The 15,815-nt window shown below is 52.3% G+C and overlaps 1 protein-coding gene and 1 long non-coding RNA gene across 2 annotated transcripts in view; both read right to left on the bottom strand.

Moving 5' to 3' along the window:
• The window catches only part of STK32B (serine/threonine kinase 32B), a 365,585-nt gene extending 349,807 nt beyond the window's left edge, over positions 1-15,778 (bottom strand). The window contains exon 1 of the mRNA XM_029952429.1: positions 15,727-15,778. Within this exon, the coding sequence (XP_029808289.1) occupies positions 15,727-15,778 (52 nt within the window). The remainder of the gene's footprint in view (positions 1-15,726) is intronic.
• LOC115286320 lies at positions 13,282-13,792 on the bottom strand. Its single transcript, XR_003905994.1, has 2 exons — positions 13,641-13,792; positions 13,282-13,484 (listed from the first exon to the last, which is right to left on the bottom strand). It is a non-coding gene; the product is annotated as an uncharacterized LOC115286320 (long non-coding RNA).
• Positions 15,779-15,815: the final 37 nt, after the last annotated feature.

The raw sequence follows: 15,815 nt of genomic DNA, 5'->3' as shown, positions 1-15,815 counted from the left end.
ATAGAAAAAGGTTTATGACACACCCACTGAGCACTAGAAAGTTGGTCTGACTATATTAATTGCAGCCATGTAGAATTCAAAGCAAGTAATACTTCAAGAGATAATGCATCAATTCATCAAAACAAAATAATCCTCAATATGCATCTAACTATTAACATACTTTAAAAGTCATATGCATTACAAAACTACAGAGAACAGAAAAATTCACAATCATACATAGAGATGTTAACACTCCTCTCTCAATAATCATTTTTTTAATAAAAGAACAACTCATTAGAGAGATTTAAGAGATTTGAACATCCCTAAGTGACACTTAGAGAACACTGCTGCAAGCAGTATAGGATACATATTCAAGAACATATGGCAAATTCACCAAGGTATGTCTCAATAAATTCCAAAGACTGAGGAAAACAGAGCTGGGAATGGGAGCCTCAGACAAATGAGACAGATGACTCTTTGGGCTCAGCTCTAGATGTTTCAGTGGCCTGGTGTTGAAATGGTGGACACGGAAGATGGGAATACGGGCACAGGAAGGAGACTATAGGTCAGGGGACAGGTGTAACGTGCCAACAGGAGAAAAGTCAAGGATGACTCCAAAGATTTGGCCAGAGCAACTGGAAGTATGGAAGTGCTATTTGTTGAAGTAGGGAAGAGGGGGTTTGGGGATTGGGCACGGGGACAAGAAATCGCCTAAGAAGCACTCAGGGTCCTACTAGATAACCACGCAAAACCTTTGGGTTGGGTCGGCAATTGAAAATTTAAGCCTGCAAGACATAGGCTGAGCCTGGGAAGGCGGGTGGAGAATGAGGGGGCTGTCACCTTGCATCTTATTTGCCAGCTGAGAAAGAAAAATACTCCTAAATCATAGTTTTCTTTCTCTTCCCACCCACCACCCCACAGAAATGAAAGGGATTGGCAAATAGTAGCTCTGAAAGATTTATGATTTCAGTTTAAGACCATGATACCTAGGAAAGAACAGAAACATTTGTTATTTTGGGGAAGAAATAAATGCCAAGGCAAATCACTTTCAAATGCAAATCCAAAGCAAGCACAATTCTGGTTTAACGCATGAGAGGTGTGTTCCGCTAAAGCTCTCTTTGATTCTCCGGGAAGATTGATAGAGTAATTATACTCTGGAGAGGAGGGTTAAGAAACTGTGTTGGAACTTATTAAATATGACATGCAGCGACTTTCCGATTTTGTTTAAAAAGTGTGCTTAAAAATAATTACATTTTAAATGGAATTCATAAATGTCTCCGACCACTTTAGCGTGCTCCAGAAAATTCTGCTGCGACACGATGTTGTTAGCTTTGATCAGCGACACTCCCTGTAAGTAGGAACTCACCGGCACTTCCCACGGTGACGGGCTAGTAGATGGGTAAAGCATCTTTCCTTGTATGCGTGTTAACACGTCCATCAATACACGGGGACTAAGGTTCACTCTCTACGCTTCTGCAAGCATTTATGACCATCATGTTCAGGTGCAGGAGCAAGGTTAAGCACCCAATGTGCGCGCCCCCCGCCCCCACTGGGCGCACACCAAGCACCTGTAAGCTCCATGGGCGCAGAGGGCTGATGAAGCCACGATGTGGGCAGGTGCAGCAAGACCCAGGTAGGTGTGTGGTCTACACCTGCGTCCTGCGGGGCGCTCAGGGCCCTAAGAGGCCATGCATTCTGCTCCAACCAGAGCAGAAAGGAAGCAGGAATGTTCTGCGGCGCACGAGCAACTGAGTCACGCGGTCATACCCTCTTCCCCGCGTTACGTCCATGTGCGAGCCGGTCGCTGATGGAAATGACCCACAAGGAAAGGAAGAGGAAACGACCAAGGTTCCTTTTCCACCCTCTGCTTCGGCGCTGGTCGGCTGACGGCAGGGAGCCTCGCGCGCGCACTTCCGGATGGAGACTGAAAGCGCTGAGCTCCACCTGCACCGGTGTTTCCTCTGTTCTGCTGAGAACGCACACGGACGCACGCGTGCGCCTAAAAATGTGACTGTGATTCCGGCAGCTCGACCCATGAGTTAAGTGCTCTTGGCTTTGCCTCTACAACCCGCCTTGCACACTCTTCTTTCCGTGATAATTTATCATTTTAAATACTGTTTGCCTAGAAAGTGATTAAACATAAAATTTAAAACAGCAGGACAGGGGCGCCTGGGGGGCTCGGGGGTTAAGCCTCCGGCTTCAGCTCAGGTCATGATCTCATGGTTGACGAGTTGGAGCCCAGCTTCCGGCTCTGGGCTGACAGTTCAGAGCCTGGAGCCTGCTTTGGATTCTGTGTCTGCCCCTCCCTCACTCGCACACTGTCTCTCTCTCAAAAATATATAAACATTAAAAAAATATATTTTTTAATCACAACAAACCAAGAGAAAGACCATGACAGAAAGGAAAAGGCTTCAGATGTTTGTACCTTTAAAGGCAGTTTTGTGGTTCTTGTACAAGGGACCCCCCCCCCTGCTTTTCTTCCGCACTGAGTCCCACAAATTAGATAGTCAGCCCGGCTGACTAAGAATGGAAGTCAGGTTCCTCAATGTTAAGGGTCTGCGTGCCCTGTGTCCCTCCCAAAAATTTATATATGGGAACCATGACCCTCAATGGGGTGGTGTTTGTAGGTGGGGCCTTTGGGAGGTCATCAGGATCAGATGAGGTCATGAACATGGGGCCCTGGGATGGGATCAGGGCCCTGAGGAAAGGAAGAGACAGGAGCTCCCTCCCTTTCCACCGAGTGAAGACACATGGGGAAGACGGCTGTCTGCAACCCGGGAGAGAACGCCCAGCGACACCTTGATCTTGGACTCCCCTCCCCCAGAATTGTAAGAAACAAATGTCTGTTGCTCCAGGGTGGGGTATTTGTTGTCGGAGCTAAGACGCACTCCGGGCTCTCTAACACCTGGCCTGGGCCCTAGGCCCCAGCCCCAGCTCTAAGGCTGCCTCCCCCTGCCCCGTCACACCGCCCCCCATTAACCCCGGGGTGCGGAACGCCTTCCCGTTCTCCTGCCCACTCTGCCAGTGCACCTGCTGTCTCTCTCCCTCGAAGGGCTTCTCCCAGCTCGGTCTTCCCGGTGGTTTCCTTCCTTCCCCCCAGTCACCGGTCCCTCCCTCCGGCTGGTCTCCGAATCGCCTTTTCCGGAAACACTTCCCGGACCTGGTTTGGGGTCTCGTCTGAAATGACACATTGAAGTTACCACGTAATGGTAAAACTAGGTGTGTTCGTTTCCCAGGGCCCCCATAACAGAACACGATAGATTGGGGGGCTCAAAACAACAGAAATGCATCCCCTCGCAGTTCCGGAGGCTTCAGTCCTCGATGGAGGTACCAGCAGAGTTGATCTTGTCCAGGGCCCTGAGGGAACGTCCGACCCCTGCCTCTCTCCTAGTCCCAGGGGGATGGCCTGCAATTTCCCGTGTTCCTTGGCTTGTAGGCACATTACCCAGCATCCCACAGTCCACATGGCTTTCTCCTCATGTGCGTCTGCGTGTGCACCCCAACTTCCCCTTCTTATAAGAACATCAGTGCTACTGGATTAGGGACCATGCTAAAGGCCTCCTCTCTTTTTTTTTTTTAACACTGATTTATTTTGAGAGAGAAAGAGAGTGTGCGAGAGGAACAGAGAGAGAGGGAGAGAGAGGGAATCCCAAGCAGGCTCCACACGAAGCTGAGAGCGCAGAGCCCAACCTGGGGCTCAAACTCACGAACCATCAGATAACGACCTGAGCGGAAATCAAGAGTCAGACACTCTGAGCCACCCAGGCGCCCCTAATGGCTTCATCTTAACTGCATCTGTGTCTCCAAATAAGGTCACGTTCTGACGTTTTGGGAGTTAGGCTTCCATTTACATATTTTGCAGGACTCAATTCAATCCACGACATTAGGCATTCGGAAATCTTTTCTTCTTTCCCCTCAAACGCCTACGAGGATGAACATTTTCTAAAAGACAGGGGCCTGGTGTCTAATCTCCCTAAAACCCCACCGCAGCCCCCAAGCCCTCCGTGGGGATTTAGCCAACACCGGACTTTCTGACCCGCAGCACTGGCACTGACTGCCAGCCAGAGGGGTCTGGCCCCGCCCTCGCTGTTCCACACCAGTCGGGCTGCCGACAACAGGCCTGGCCGTTCCTGACAGATGTAATGAGGGCTCGGAAGCTTTGAGGGCACAGGCTGTCGGAATGGGCTGTTTCCTAGGAGAATGGAAATGAGAAGGAGCCTCCTGACAGCAGGACTGACAGCCAGCGGGGAGGAAGTCAGAGCACCTCCTCCTCAGGCTCAGCAAACAGGGGCTCTCACCTGACTTCCCTCTGCAGACTCACTGCCCCGGGGCTGACATCACCTCGTGCCATTCCCATGGCAACCATAGTTGCATCCCCATTCTCAAGAGGAAGAAACTGAGGCTTAGAGAGGTGAAGTCAGCGGCCCACAGTCACATAGACAATACACAAAAAATCAGGATCTCAACCCGTGTAACTCCCCATTGCTGCTTTAACCTCTGTGTAGTGACCTTCCTCAGTCACAAAATGTAACCTTATTCAATAAGCTTTATTTTCTTTAATTTGTTTTATGTTTGTTTCTTTTTGAGAGAGAGAGAGACAGAGTGGGAGGGGGGAGAGGCAGAGAGAGAGGGAGACACAGAATCTGAAGCAGGCTCCAGGCTCTGAGCTGTCAGCACAGAGCCTGACACAGGGCTTGAACCCACAGATCTCAAGATCATGACCTGAGCGGAAGTCAGAAGCCTAACCTACTGAGCCACCCAGGCGCCCCTAACAAACTTTATGTAGCACTTATTAACTGCCAGACTACGTAGTAAGCATTTCACATAGAGTAACTCATTTACTTTTCAAAACAATTTATGAAGTTAGGGCTCATTTATTCCCCGTTTGATAGACAAGGAAACCGACAGGGAGGAAAAGAAACTTACCCAAGGTCACTCAGCTCACAGGGAGCAGAGCCGCAGGGAATATGACCTGGGTCTGTGCTCTTTAAATTTTTTTAATGTTTATTTATTTATTTTTGAGTGTGAGCGGGGGAGGGGCAGAGAGAGAGGGAGACACAGAATCTGAAGCAGGCTCCAGGCTCTGAGCTGTCAGCACAGAGCCCGACGCAGGGCTCGAACCCACAATCCACCAGATCATGCCCTGAGCTGAAGCTGGATGCTCAACCGACTGAGCCCCCCAGATGCCCCTGTGCTCTTAACCACTAGGTCTGGGGCATGGGTGCTGGAAGACCCGTGATGAAGCCGGGCAGGGGGCCTGGTGTACCCCGGAGACACACCCAGCCCAGAGGCCCGCACCCCCTCTCTACGCTGGGCTGGGAGCTGGGGCCGGGCTCTGGAGGGAAGGAAGGCTGACAGAGAGCAGCCGGGGCTGCAGCTTCAGCGTGACCGCCAGACTGCGGTGCTCATTTGTCTCTGGGGCCCTGACGTAAGCTCCCCACGAGCCTGCCAGCACCTGGGCCGGGCAGGCCCCGTAGCCACAGAACCGCCGTCTGGCACCCCCGAAAATCCGTCCATCATAAACCCACCTAAAGAATCCAGAGAGGGGCGCCTGGGGGGCTCAGTTGGTTAAGCACCGACTTCAGCTCAGGTCATGATCTCATGGTTTGTGGGTTCAAGCCCCGCGTCGAGTTCTGTGCTGACAGCTCAGAGCCTGGAGCCTGTCTATGGATTCTGTGTCTCCCTCTCTCTGACCCTCCCCTGCTCGCACGGTCTCTCTCTCTCTCTCAAAAATAAATTTAAAAAAAATGAATAAAACCTTTAAAACCTTTTTTTAATCCACTGAGCAAGTCACAAGCTAAGGATCTATAAAAGGTACGCATATCTTGCTACTCTGAGCATCACTGTGTTACACCCACCTTACGTTACTCTAGCTTGCTTCCTATTTATAGAAGTCTTCATTCATTTGCAATTTGAGCTAGAAATATAAAGTTCCTGGGTAAAAGGTTCTGTTAAAGTAAAATCAGTCAAGGTATAAACAGTACAGGGCTGCCTCGGTGACTCAGTCGCTTAGGCATCCGACTCCTGGTTTCGGCTCACGTCACGATCTCACGGTTCGTGGGTTCGAGCCCACATCGGGCTCCACACTGACGGTCCAGCTCGATACGGTCGTGGTAAAAATAATTCTGTGGCTGCGATGCAAATGATCGAGTTGGCGAAGGCCTGTTATGAGGGAAAGGGCTTTCCCACCACACAGAAGTGAGGCCAGGCCGCGCAGTGTCAGTGCACACGGCACCGAGTTCACAACATCCCCGGGGACGGAACGGAGCGAACTGTGCCTCTCTTACAGTGTCCTTCAGACCCAGGAGGGGACCTGTCACCTTTCCTAAGTTACCCAGTGTTTTCTAAAAACTTCCATGGACAAGTGGCTACGAAGACAGACCTTTTGTAAAGCAGGGGGACCGGGACCAGACACTACGAGGGCCCCGGGCCCTGTGCTCCTGGAGACTCCGGTCCCCGGGGGGAGGCAGACACTAATGAAGTATTCACATGAATAAGGTGGAATTACGACTGCGGCAAACGCCACAAAGGAGCCGGCAGTAACTTGAGGGTGTGGGAATCAGGTAAGGGACCTTGAGGAAGGACTGAGTGGGAGATAACCAAGCCAGGCAGGGTGGGCTGGGGAAGCATTTCAGGCAGGGAGAACAGCAGGTGCTAAGGCCCTGGGGTAGGAGTGGCAGGAAACTTACCAGAGACAGAAAGGATGCCCTGTGGCCCCCGGAGAGTGAACAATAGTAACACTGACTACAAGCAGAGAAAAAGTATCCACCTGCAGGGTAAGTAACCTCCTGCCAGGTTTGGGGCTGAGAGCTTTAAGTGGGCTGAGGGATTTAACGGTGCCTTGAGGGATGCAGATACCATGGGGGAGGGGCACAGGTTCCGGCCCCCAGGGGCCTTGGAGACCACACCTCAGGCTGAGTCCTTCCCGAGAGCAGTGGAGCCACTAAAGAGGGCTGACCATCATGGCTGGGGCCTGATGCCGTGGCTCTGGGTCATGGAAGCTGCTAGAAGACATGCTGAAAGGCAAGAGGTCGATTAGGAGGCGGCATGGGAGCCTGATGAGGGGTGACCTCTGAGAGGGAGGTGGTGGTGGTGCAGCTGGAAAGATGGGGCAGATGCGGGAGGAGTCTGGGAGGTAAAATCAACGCAGCCAGGTGCCTTGCTGGAGTGGAGAGCTAAAGCAGATGGAAGAGGCCAGGAAAACCCAAGAGGTGCTGGCCTCTGCGACCGGAGAGATAGCAGCACTCTTCACACTAAGCTGGGAAACTCTGGCTGGAAGCGCATGCGTTTGACTGAGGTTATTTGTTTGTTTTTTTTTTTAATGAGGAAATTGTTTAACCTTTAATTTTTTTAATGTTTTATTTTATTTTTTGATACAGGGAGAGACAGAGCATGAGAGGGGGAGGGGCAGAGAGAGGAGGAGACACAGCCGGAAGCAGGCTCCAGGCTCTGAGCTAGCTGTCAGCACAGAGCCCGACGCGGGGCTCGAACCCACAAACGTGAGATCTGACCTGAGCCGAAGTTGGAGGCCTAGCCGACTGAGCCACCCAGGTGCCCCTGACTGAGGTTATTTGAATCCAAGGTATTAATTGTCTTGAGACATCCAAGTGGGATTACAATAGAAACACAGATATGGAGCCCGGAGGAGAAATATGAATGAATGAAGGCAATAAATTACTGACTTACCTTTAAAAAAAAAAAAAGAACAGATACAGATACCAGCTATTAATGTGCTGTCTCAGCTCCAAATCCACGGTTTTGTGCCGCTGGGGCGGGGGGCGCGTCACGCTAGGGGCTGCCAACAGAGGGCGCAAGAGAGGCACTGCCAGAGCAGAACGGGGGAGGGGCTTCCTTCCTTCTCGCAGCCACTGTCTACCCAGCAACCAGCAGCCTAGGGTGCAGGGGGCCTGGCGGCCCTCCCCTCGGTGGCCCCCATGGATGAGGTGCATCCTCCGGAAAGTTCCTCTACCCCCAGTAGGCTGCCTGTTCTTCTGGCCCCCAAGCCCTCTCCAAAGGGAGGAAACACAGCCTATCCAAAGGGAGGGGGTCCTCTTTTAGGATTCCAGGTCCTTCCTTGGTCCCTCACCCGCAGCCCTGCAGGAGCAGCTGTTCTGTTGAACTTGCTACTTCTGGACTCCCAGAGTCCTCTCTGCTCCTTCTCGCAGCCTTTTTACCAGGTGACCATCCTTTGTACTACATTTTCCCTTTTTGAAAACCTTCGGTCTCCTGGCTGTACCCGGAATAGTACGGGGTGGCAGAGACGGGGCGTGCAGGGGATGGCAAGATCAGCAGGGAGACAGGACAGGGGGCTGAGCAAGAGGCTCAAGGGCTCAGTCTCGAGGAACTCCAAGGTTTACCACAAGGGAGAGGAAGCCCCCGTCGCTTTCTGCGCGAGAATACTCCCCGCGGGGGTCGCGCCCCTCTAGCCCCGCTGCTCCTTCGAGAACATTCTCTCCATTTCCAACTGCGATTGCCCCGGAGTCCAGATGTTAGACAACGGAGTACCGCTAAGAACATTCTGTTCCTCCCAGTTCTCTCGGGAAAATGCCCAAGCTCAGTGCCGGCTTACCCAGTTTGATCCTCCTAAAAAACGGATCCTTTTTCTCTCAAGGCATTTAAACCCTTCCCTCAAGACTCACCATCAATCCTGTCTCCATCTTCACACCCTCTTCACTCCGTGGGAAAGCCAGCTCCCCTCTCTCTACTCTTCTGGTGTCCCGCCAAACAGGTATTGTGTCCTACCCAGAAAGCAATGGGAACCAGCTTTGCCTTCTCTCTCGGTGGGAAGAGAAGCGAAGTCCCGCATGGAGATGTAAGGGTCCGGTATCTGTTAATCATTACAAGGCGCCGCTTGGGGAAATTTCGCAGGGGTTCTGTGTGCCTCATAACCGGGAGCCACCCCGCTGCTGGCTTGAGTAGAGGCCACCCTGCAGACTCGAGTCTGCCCCAGCAAGTCCCAAGAGCAAAACAGGGACAGCAACAGACAGGCTACTCTGGACTCAAAGCCAAAGTGTGTTCTCCAAACCACCGTTACCCGTGACAAGTGTGAACTTCCTGCATTTGCCTCTCGGCAGCCTCTGAACCCAGAGGAATGCAAGAAACTGACCCGGACGAGGGATGACTTTCATCTTTCATTCGACAAATAACTGCTCTCTGCCTTCCCCGGCCCTGCTCTCGGCCTTGCAGACACAGAGGCGGAAAAGCGGCGCTCGCCGCTCGGCGGAAGGCCTCAGCCCAGCGCAGGAGATGACACGTCATCACAGACAGCTAAATGAGCTAAGCCAAAGTGTCCCGTACCTTGTTTCAAAGAACTGGATAATAACGGGGCCCGTGTAGATGCTTCTGTCCATTTCACCCGCCTGCCGCGCGACCAGCCGCTTTCCTGCTGCTGCTGACGGCCCGGCAATGCTTGGGGGAATCCGTCACCTACTTTCTTAACCCACGTGCCCCGCGTGCTCCCGGCTCCAGCCCCGAGATCTGAGGGTGGACAGCAACGCAGCCTGGCCACGCAGAGCCTCACTCTCCCCGGCCACAGTGGTCGGTTCAGGAGTGCCCAGGACTTAACCGGAAGAGGTCAGCATGAGCCCTGGGAGTTTGTTCTGCAGCAGCTGTGAAAAGAGCAGCCCCCCTCTTTTCCGCGAGGCCCCGAGCCTCGAGGTTGCACGGGCCCAGTGATGAGAGAGAGCGGCCCGAAGCCGCGCAGAAGAGAGCAGAGGATCCAAGGAGGCAGGCCCTGACGACATCAGTTGAGAACCTTCATTCATCCGTCCTTCAAAAACGTACTGGGCACTTGCTGCGTCCCAGGGGCCCTTTTAGGCCTGGGGCACCCAGCAGCAAATACATCCCACCATGTCCCTACTTTCAGGGGGCTTGCGACCACAGGGAGGAAGACAGACTACACCTAAGGAAATCAGTAAAATAAATCGGATGACCGATGATGACAAACTGCCGTGAAGCAAGGCAAGGCCAGGAGGGTGGGTGGGGGTTCCAGCGTGAGCAGGGTGGTCACACTTCTGTGTGAAGGCAGAACAGAGATCGGAGGGCGCCCGTGGGTCCGAGGGGCAGCGGGGAGGCAAGTGGGCTGGAGAAAGGAGGGAGACGAGGGTCAGGGGCCAGGCCTGACGGGCACCTGTAAGAACTTCCACCGCGGCAGAATGAGAGGAGGCTGAGGAGGGTCCGAGGCGCCCCACGCCCACTAGTACTCTGGTGCTGCGCTGCGGCGATGCTCAGGGGGTAAGAGCAAAAGCAAGGGGACCAGTTAGGGAGGCTCTTGTAATAGTTGGGTCCATGGCTTGGACCGGAAGGTAGTGACCGCCGTGGTGAGAAGCGACCAGAGCCAATCAGTTCCCTCCGGAGGACCTCGTGTTGGTTTTCTGTCGCTTACCTGCCACACTCCGCCCAATCTCACGTGCCCTCCACATTAAATGCACACACGGTTTTATTTGCCGCTGAGAAGGAAATGTTGCCAATGCATCTGTGATGTGACTCTTTCTAGTCACTTGAAAAGGCTCCTTTAGACCCATTATATGTCACAGGAGTGTGGACAGCTGTGACCTCAGGCACGTAAGAAAGCTACCTCACTTACACCACATTGGCTGAACTGCATCCCTAATTTCAGGGACTTAAAACGGGAAAAAAATGAGTGCCTTAGAAGCAATGAAATACAATAGTTTGCATACAGATGTCTGCCTTCACAGAGCTGACTGACACATGTTTTAAACTTAGAAAATTCATACCTATTTTCTGAGTGTTGAAAGGTAGAGATGGACCCTAACGTTCATTTCTACTAAATCATCTCACACTGATTCATGGCTGTTTTCTTTGAATTTTTTTTATTTTTTATGGGTTTTTTTTTTTTTTGAGAGACAGAGAAAGACAGTGCGAGCAGGGGAGGGCAGAGAGAGACGGAGATACAGAATCTGAAGCAGGCTCCAGGCTCTGAGCTGTCAGCACAGAGCCCGATGCGGGGCTCAAACCCACGAACCGTGAGATCATGACCTGAGCCGAAGCCAGATGCTTAACCGACAGAGCTACCCAGGCGCCCCTCATGGCTATTTTCTTAATCCCCCATGTAGATGACAAATCAAAACACATTTTCAGCTGAGGTCTAGATCTTAAAAACCTTAAAGTCTAAGGTTTACATCCTAGACTCCTGCATTAAATATGCACACGCCTGATACAGGTTTGAACACAGAGCCCCTATCCCACATCCCAGACATGGCATCTGTCTACCCACCACCTCTGCAGAGACTAAGTATAAGAGCAAACTTTACTGCATGCAATTCTGAGCTTTCTCGGAATATTTCTGGTTTCTCCTGCATGCCCAAGCCACCGTTGTTACAAGTATGGAAACCAAGTTGTAACATGAATGAGTTGGCGTAAAGTACTAAAAAAGTGGAGGCAACGTCAGGAGGGAACCTCGCAGCGCGGACGTCAGCCGCTTTGTGAATCACGAATGACAGAGACACCACAGGTTCAGAAGAGTGTCTCCAGCTAAAGCATGACTGTAACTTCAGGGGGTGATTAGCTAATGGCCTTATGTGTCTGAACACTTCCAGAGGAAAGCAACTTTTGGTGTAGGTTGAGCAGGACCAAGATGTTTTCATGTTCTAAGCTGCCTGTGAAATTACTGGCCCAATAATAATATAGAAATAACACTTATTTTTAAGTGACCTTTCAATTTATGACGTTCGAACTTGAGAACGCCCCCAGAGCTGGCTCTGAGGTGGCTAAATCGATACCCCCAAATGTGAATGCTGGCCATAAACGTACAGAGCACTGACAAACACCCTTTGGAGACATAATGGAGGTTTCCGGAGTTCCAAAAAATATTCAGTCTCTTGGATCCAATAATCTCTCTCCTTATGCTTTAAGGAAATCATTTAAAAGAAAGAAAAAAAATGTGCGAAACGTTCAAGCAACTTAGTGATAACGGTGGAAGAATGAAAGGAGCCTAAACGTCTAACAATAAGAAAATATTTACGTAAAGTACAATAGTTCCATTCGATGGAATATTACAGCCCATCAAAATATTGATTCAGGGACACTGTTGCAATCGAAGCTTCTTTGAACACCAAGCTAGGAGCAGAAGCAGAAACCCGAGTATCTGTAGCAGATAGACGCCTGTCTGACGATGTCCAGCTGCCGATGAGGATGGTGTGTCACATGAACTTGGAACGGGAGCGGATTTTGTTTCCATCCCCAGAACTTGCAGTGTGATGTGACTGCCCAACAAATGCCTTTTGAAGATGATGTGGGGGATGATTATTGTAAACAAGGTAGTGCTGTCAGAACCTATTGCTGCTTTCTTCCTGCCAACATCTGGACAAAGAGCCCCGTGGGAAAGCCTGATCTCAGCGCTGGACAAGTTCGGGGGGGGGGGGGGGGGACAGTTAAATTCCCCTAGGCCTCCAGGCGGTGCAGGGAACGGGTTAGGTGCCGGACTCGGTAAAGACCCCTGGGGGTGAGTCCCAGCCCATCCACACACCGGCCAGGGGGCTTTCCTGAGGGCCTCACTTCCCTCTCTCGTGAAAGGCAGACTCTGAGACCTCTCTGGCGAGCTGGGACAATTCTCAGTTGGGTATGAAAAGGAGTCCGTGTGATGCGCTAGTAAGGTTGTTAATCTCACCAGGATGCAAGGTAAATTCTTGCCGTCAGGACGTAGGTGGCCAGGAGAAAATTACGCGACGGCAAACCTGCTAGGGTTTGGCATTAAATTGCTTACAAAGCAGACCTGCGCCTCCAACCACCCAACAACTCTGGTTCGGGAGAGCGGCTCGTTCACTGGACAGCGCCGCTCACTCCCCTGCTGAAAATTCGTCAGGGACTCAGATACCTAAATGCTCAAGTCCAAAGCTATGTATGGCCACGTGGCCCTTCAAGGCTGGGGTTCCAGCACTCGGGGTTCCTCTCCGGGGCCCCCCAGCCTCACACTGCACACTGCAAGAGTACTAGCTACCCCCCCCCAACCTCCCCAGTGAGCATGGTTACTCTTCACCATGTTCACTCTTAGCATATTCTGTTCCCGCCTTCTAACGCACCCTTCCCTGATCCACCAACCCACCCTCACCAGTGACACCTACCATTTTCACAAGACTCATAGGAGGAAGTCTTCTTTGCCTCTCCTCCCTGCCTCGGGGCTAAAGACTGTCTTCTAGAATACCATAGCTCTCTGAGTTGCTGCGGTGTCCTGGCTATTTATGTGCTCTGGGAGGGTTAGGATTCTGCTTTCATTTTCCCCATATTCCCAGCACCCAGCGTGGGGGGGGACAGAAAAGATGATCAGTAATGCCTCCAGGAAAATTGAATCAAGTGGTGGCAAATACCAGTGCTTTATTTACACAGGAACATAATTGAGACATCCACTGGCAAAAGCAAACACGTTAATGTTTCACTGGGCTGGAAGCTGGCAAAACGAGCAGAGTGCTAACCTTGTACTTCAACAAGCCCTGAACAGGCAGTTGACCTTGGACCCAATCTGCTTCTGGAATGAGGACCGACAGCAGCTGGAAAATCAAAAGGTTGGTTACACCAGATACGACGATTTTGCCAATCGGTATTTTTAAAGCACATTTTCTGGTATAAAGGACAGAGACCGATGCCAAGGTAAGGGCGGCAAAGAAAGAAAGAAACATGCTAAGACCCCTAAAGTACGACCTAACCTAAAGAATGAGCTTTGATCCAGGCTAGGACCATGAACCCCTGTAACTGGAGCGGATACGTTAAGGTCATGCTTTCTTCTATGGAGAAAGCCCATGGCCTTCATGAAAGGCTCTGGGTATGGGCTCATTTGTTGTCTTTTCCAAACTTCATGTTCAAGTTCTAACCTCCAATTGTGACTACACTTGGAAACAGGACCTTTAAGGAGATAACTGAGGGTCAGTGAGGTCATAAAGGTGGTGGCCTGACCTGATAGGACTGGCATTCTTGTAAGAAGAGGAAGAGACACCAGAGATCTCTCTCTCTCTCTCTAGCTCCTCAAGCACGTGGAGGAAAGACCATGGAGGCCACAGGGAGAAGGCAGACATCTGTCTACAAGCCAGGAAGAGCTCTCACCGGAAACCAACCCTGACAGCCCCCTTGATCTTGGACTTCCGGCCTCTAGAACCGCGAGAAAACAAATGTCTGTTATTGAAGCGACCAGCAACCAACAGATTCTGTTGTTTGAGCCTCAGCAGTATTTTGTGACAGCAGCCTGGGCCGACTAGCACAGATCCCTTCACCAAAATGGATGGGAGAGCTTTGACTTGTTGCAAATAGATGGGTTTTGATACCAGTCATGCTCTCCACCTGTCAATGCATATATATCTTCTCAGATGCGAGCAGCCCTGAATATAATCTCGAAGGACAAAAGGGCTCTGAAAAGGGGACGGGTCTGTCCCACAGCCACCCCAAGCGGGCTGTCCCATAGCAGAGCACACCTACAGTGTCGAGATCACTTGGACTTCCATGGAGAAGTTCAGGGTCAGTGTGAACTTGGCTGGGGGTAGCTTCAGTTACATGGTGTCCAGACTCCCCCGGGACACCCAAGGGTCTCCGCCACCTCCCTGCCTACCTGTCCTCTGTCCATGCCTGGCTGCCCCCCTGCCTGTGCCCCACACTAGAGAACCAGGAAGGCCTCACTGCACGGGCCCCACTCAACTGCCGGTATCACCGTGGATGGTCATGGATGATTCGGTGCCTGGACTAGAAACTCCTTTAGAAAAGGACCAGACAGGCCTGACGCACTTAACCCACATGAACTGTCTTCGTGTATCCTGTGGAGAGGGGCTCCCTGGACCAGCCTGTGACCACCACCCACAGCCCTGGCCGTTCTAGAAACCGTGATCTGGGCCCGCAAGCCTATTCCTGCGTAGTGATGAGATGTACCATCTCCAAGGCAGAGTACCCAACCCCCAAGCCAGCTCTGCTCCTCGGACCACATCCCTTTCTACAAGTGCCAAATGTAACAACCAAAGGACCTACCTCGAACGGTTCCCTTGAAGACAGAGAGAACACAAAGAAAGGCCTAGAACAGTGCCTGGCACATGGTGTGTGCTCAGTATAGCCTAACTCTAATTTGGGGCACAGTGACGACTGGTGAAACCACCCCAGGCTTTGAAAGGCGGAGGGAGTTAACAGACGACCAATGCCACCACACTTTTTATAAGGCACTTCCCGCACGCATGACCAGGGGTGTCCTACGGCAGTAGGCGGTAACACCATCCTCATCTCACAGGTGAGGAAACAAAGGTCTCAGAGAGGTTAAGCAACTTGCGCACAGACACACAGCACCAGAAACGGCGTTCTGCCGGCTCCAGCACCGAGAACTACGAGCCCCGAGCCACGAGGAAGCCAGCCCTGGATGAGGCTGGACAACCTTGTACCACCCCCTCCGCCTGGGAGGCTGCCGGGAGCGGGACGCCTTGTTGGGAACCACGGAGTTGAACCAAGAAAAGTTAAGGGGAGCAGCGTGGAACCTGCTGGCACAGGGCCCGAACGCGTCGTGGACACACGCACACGCACACACAGGCCGCCTCCTTAAGCCTCAGGCTCTGAACGAGACCAGGGCTTGGAGAGCTGGAGCCCAGCAGCCCCCAGACCCGCGTCCCCGGCAGCCCCCCTCCGGCTCCCCACGTCCGCCTGGGGGCGCGGGGGCCCCGGGGAGGGGAGCGGGGGGGCGGGGGAGGTAGCGGCCCTCCAGGACGAGCCCCCGCAGACGCCCCGCGCCGCGAAGGGGGACCGAGGGATGCGCCCCTCGCCTCTTACCTTCCTCATTCTCGTCGAACACGGGGGGCTTGTGGGAGTGGTTCCCGCCCATATTCCGCCGCTACATGCCCGGCCGCGGGGAGCGCGGG

This window comes from Suricata suricatta, chromosome 1 (genome assembly GCF_006229205.1).
Source record: "Suricata suricatta isolate VVHF042 chromosome 1, meerkat_22Aug2017_6uvM2_HiC, whole genome shotgun sequence".
Taxonomy (NCBI): Eukaryota; Metazoa; Chordata; class Mammalia; order Carnivora; family Herpestidae; genus Suricata; species Suricata suricatta.
The sequence above is the reverse complement of the archived record's forward strand: the minus strand, read 5'-3'. Positions and strand labels throughout refer to the sequence as shown.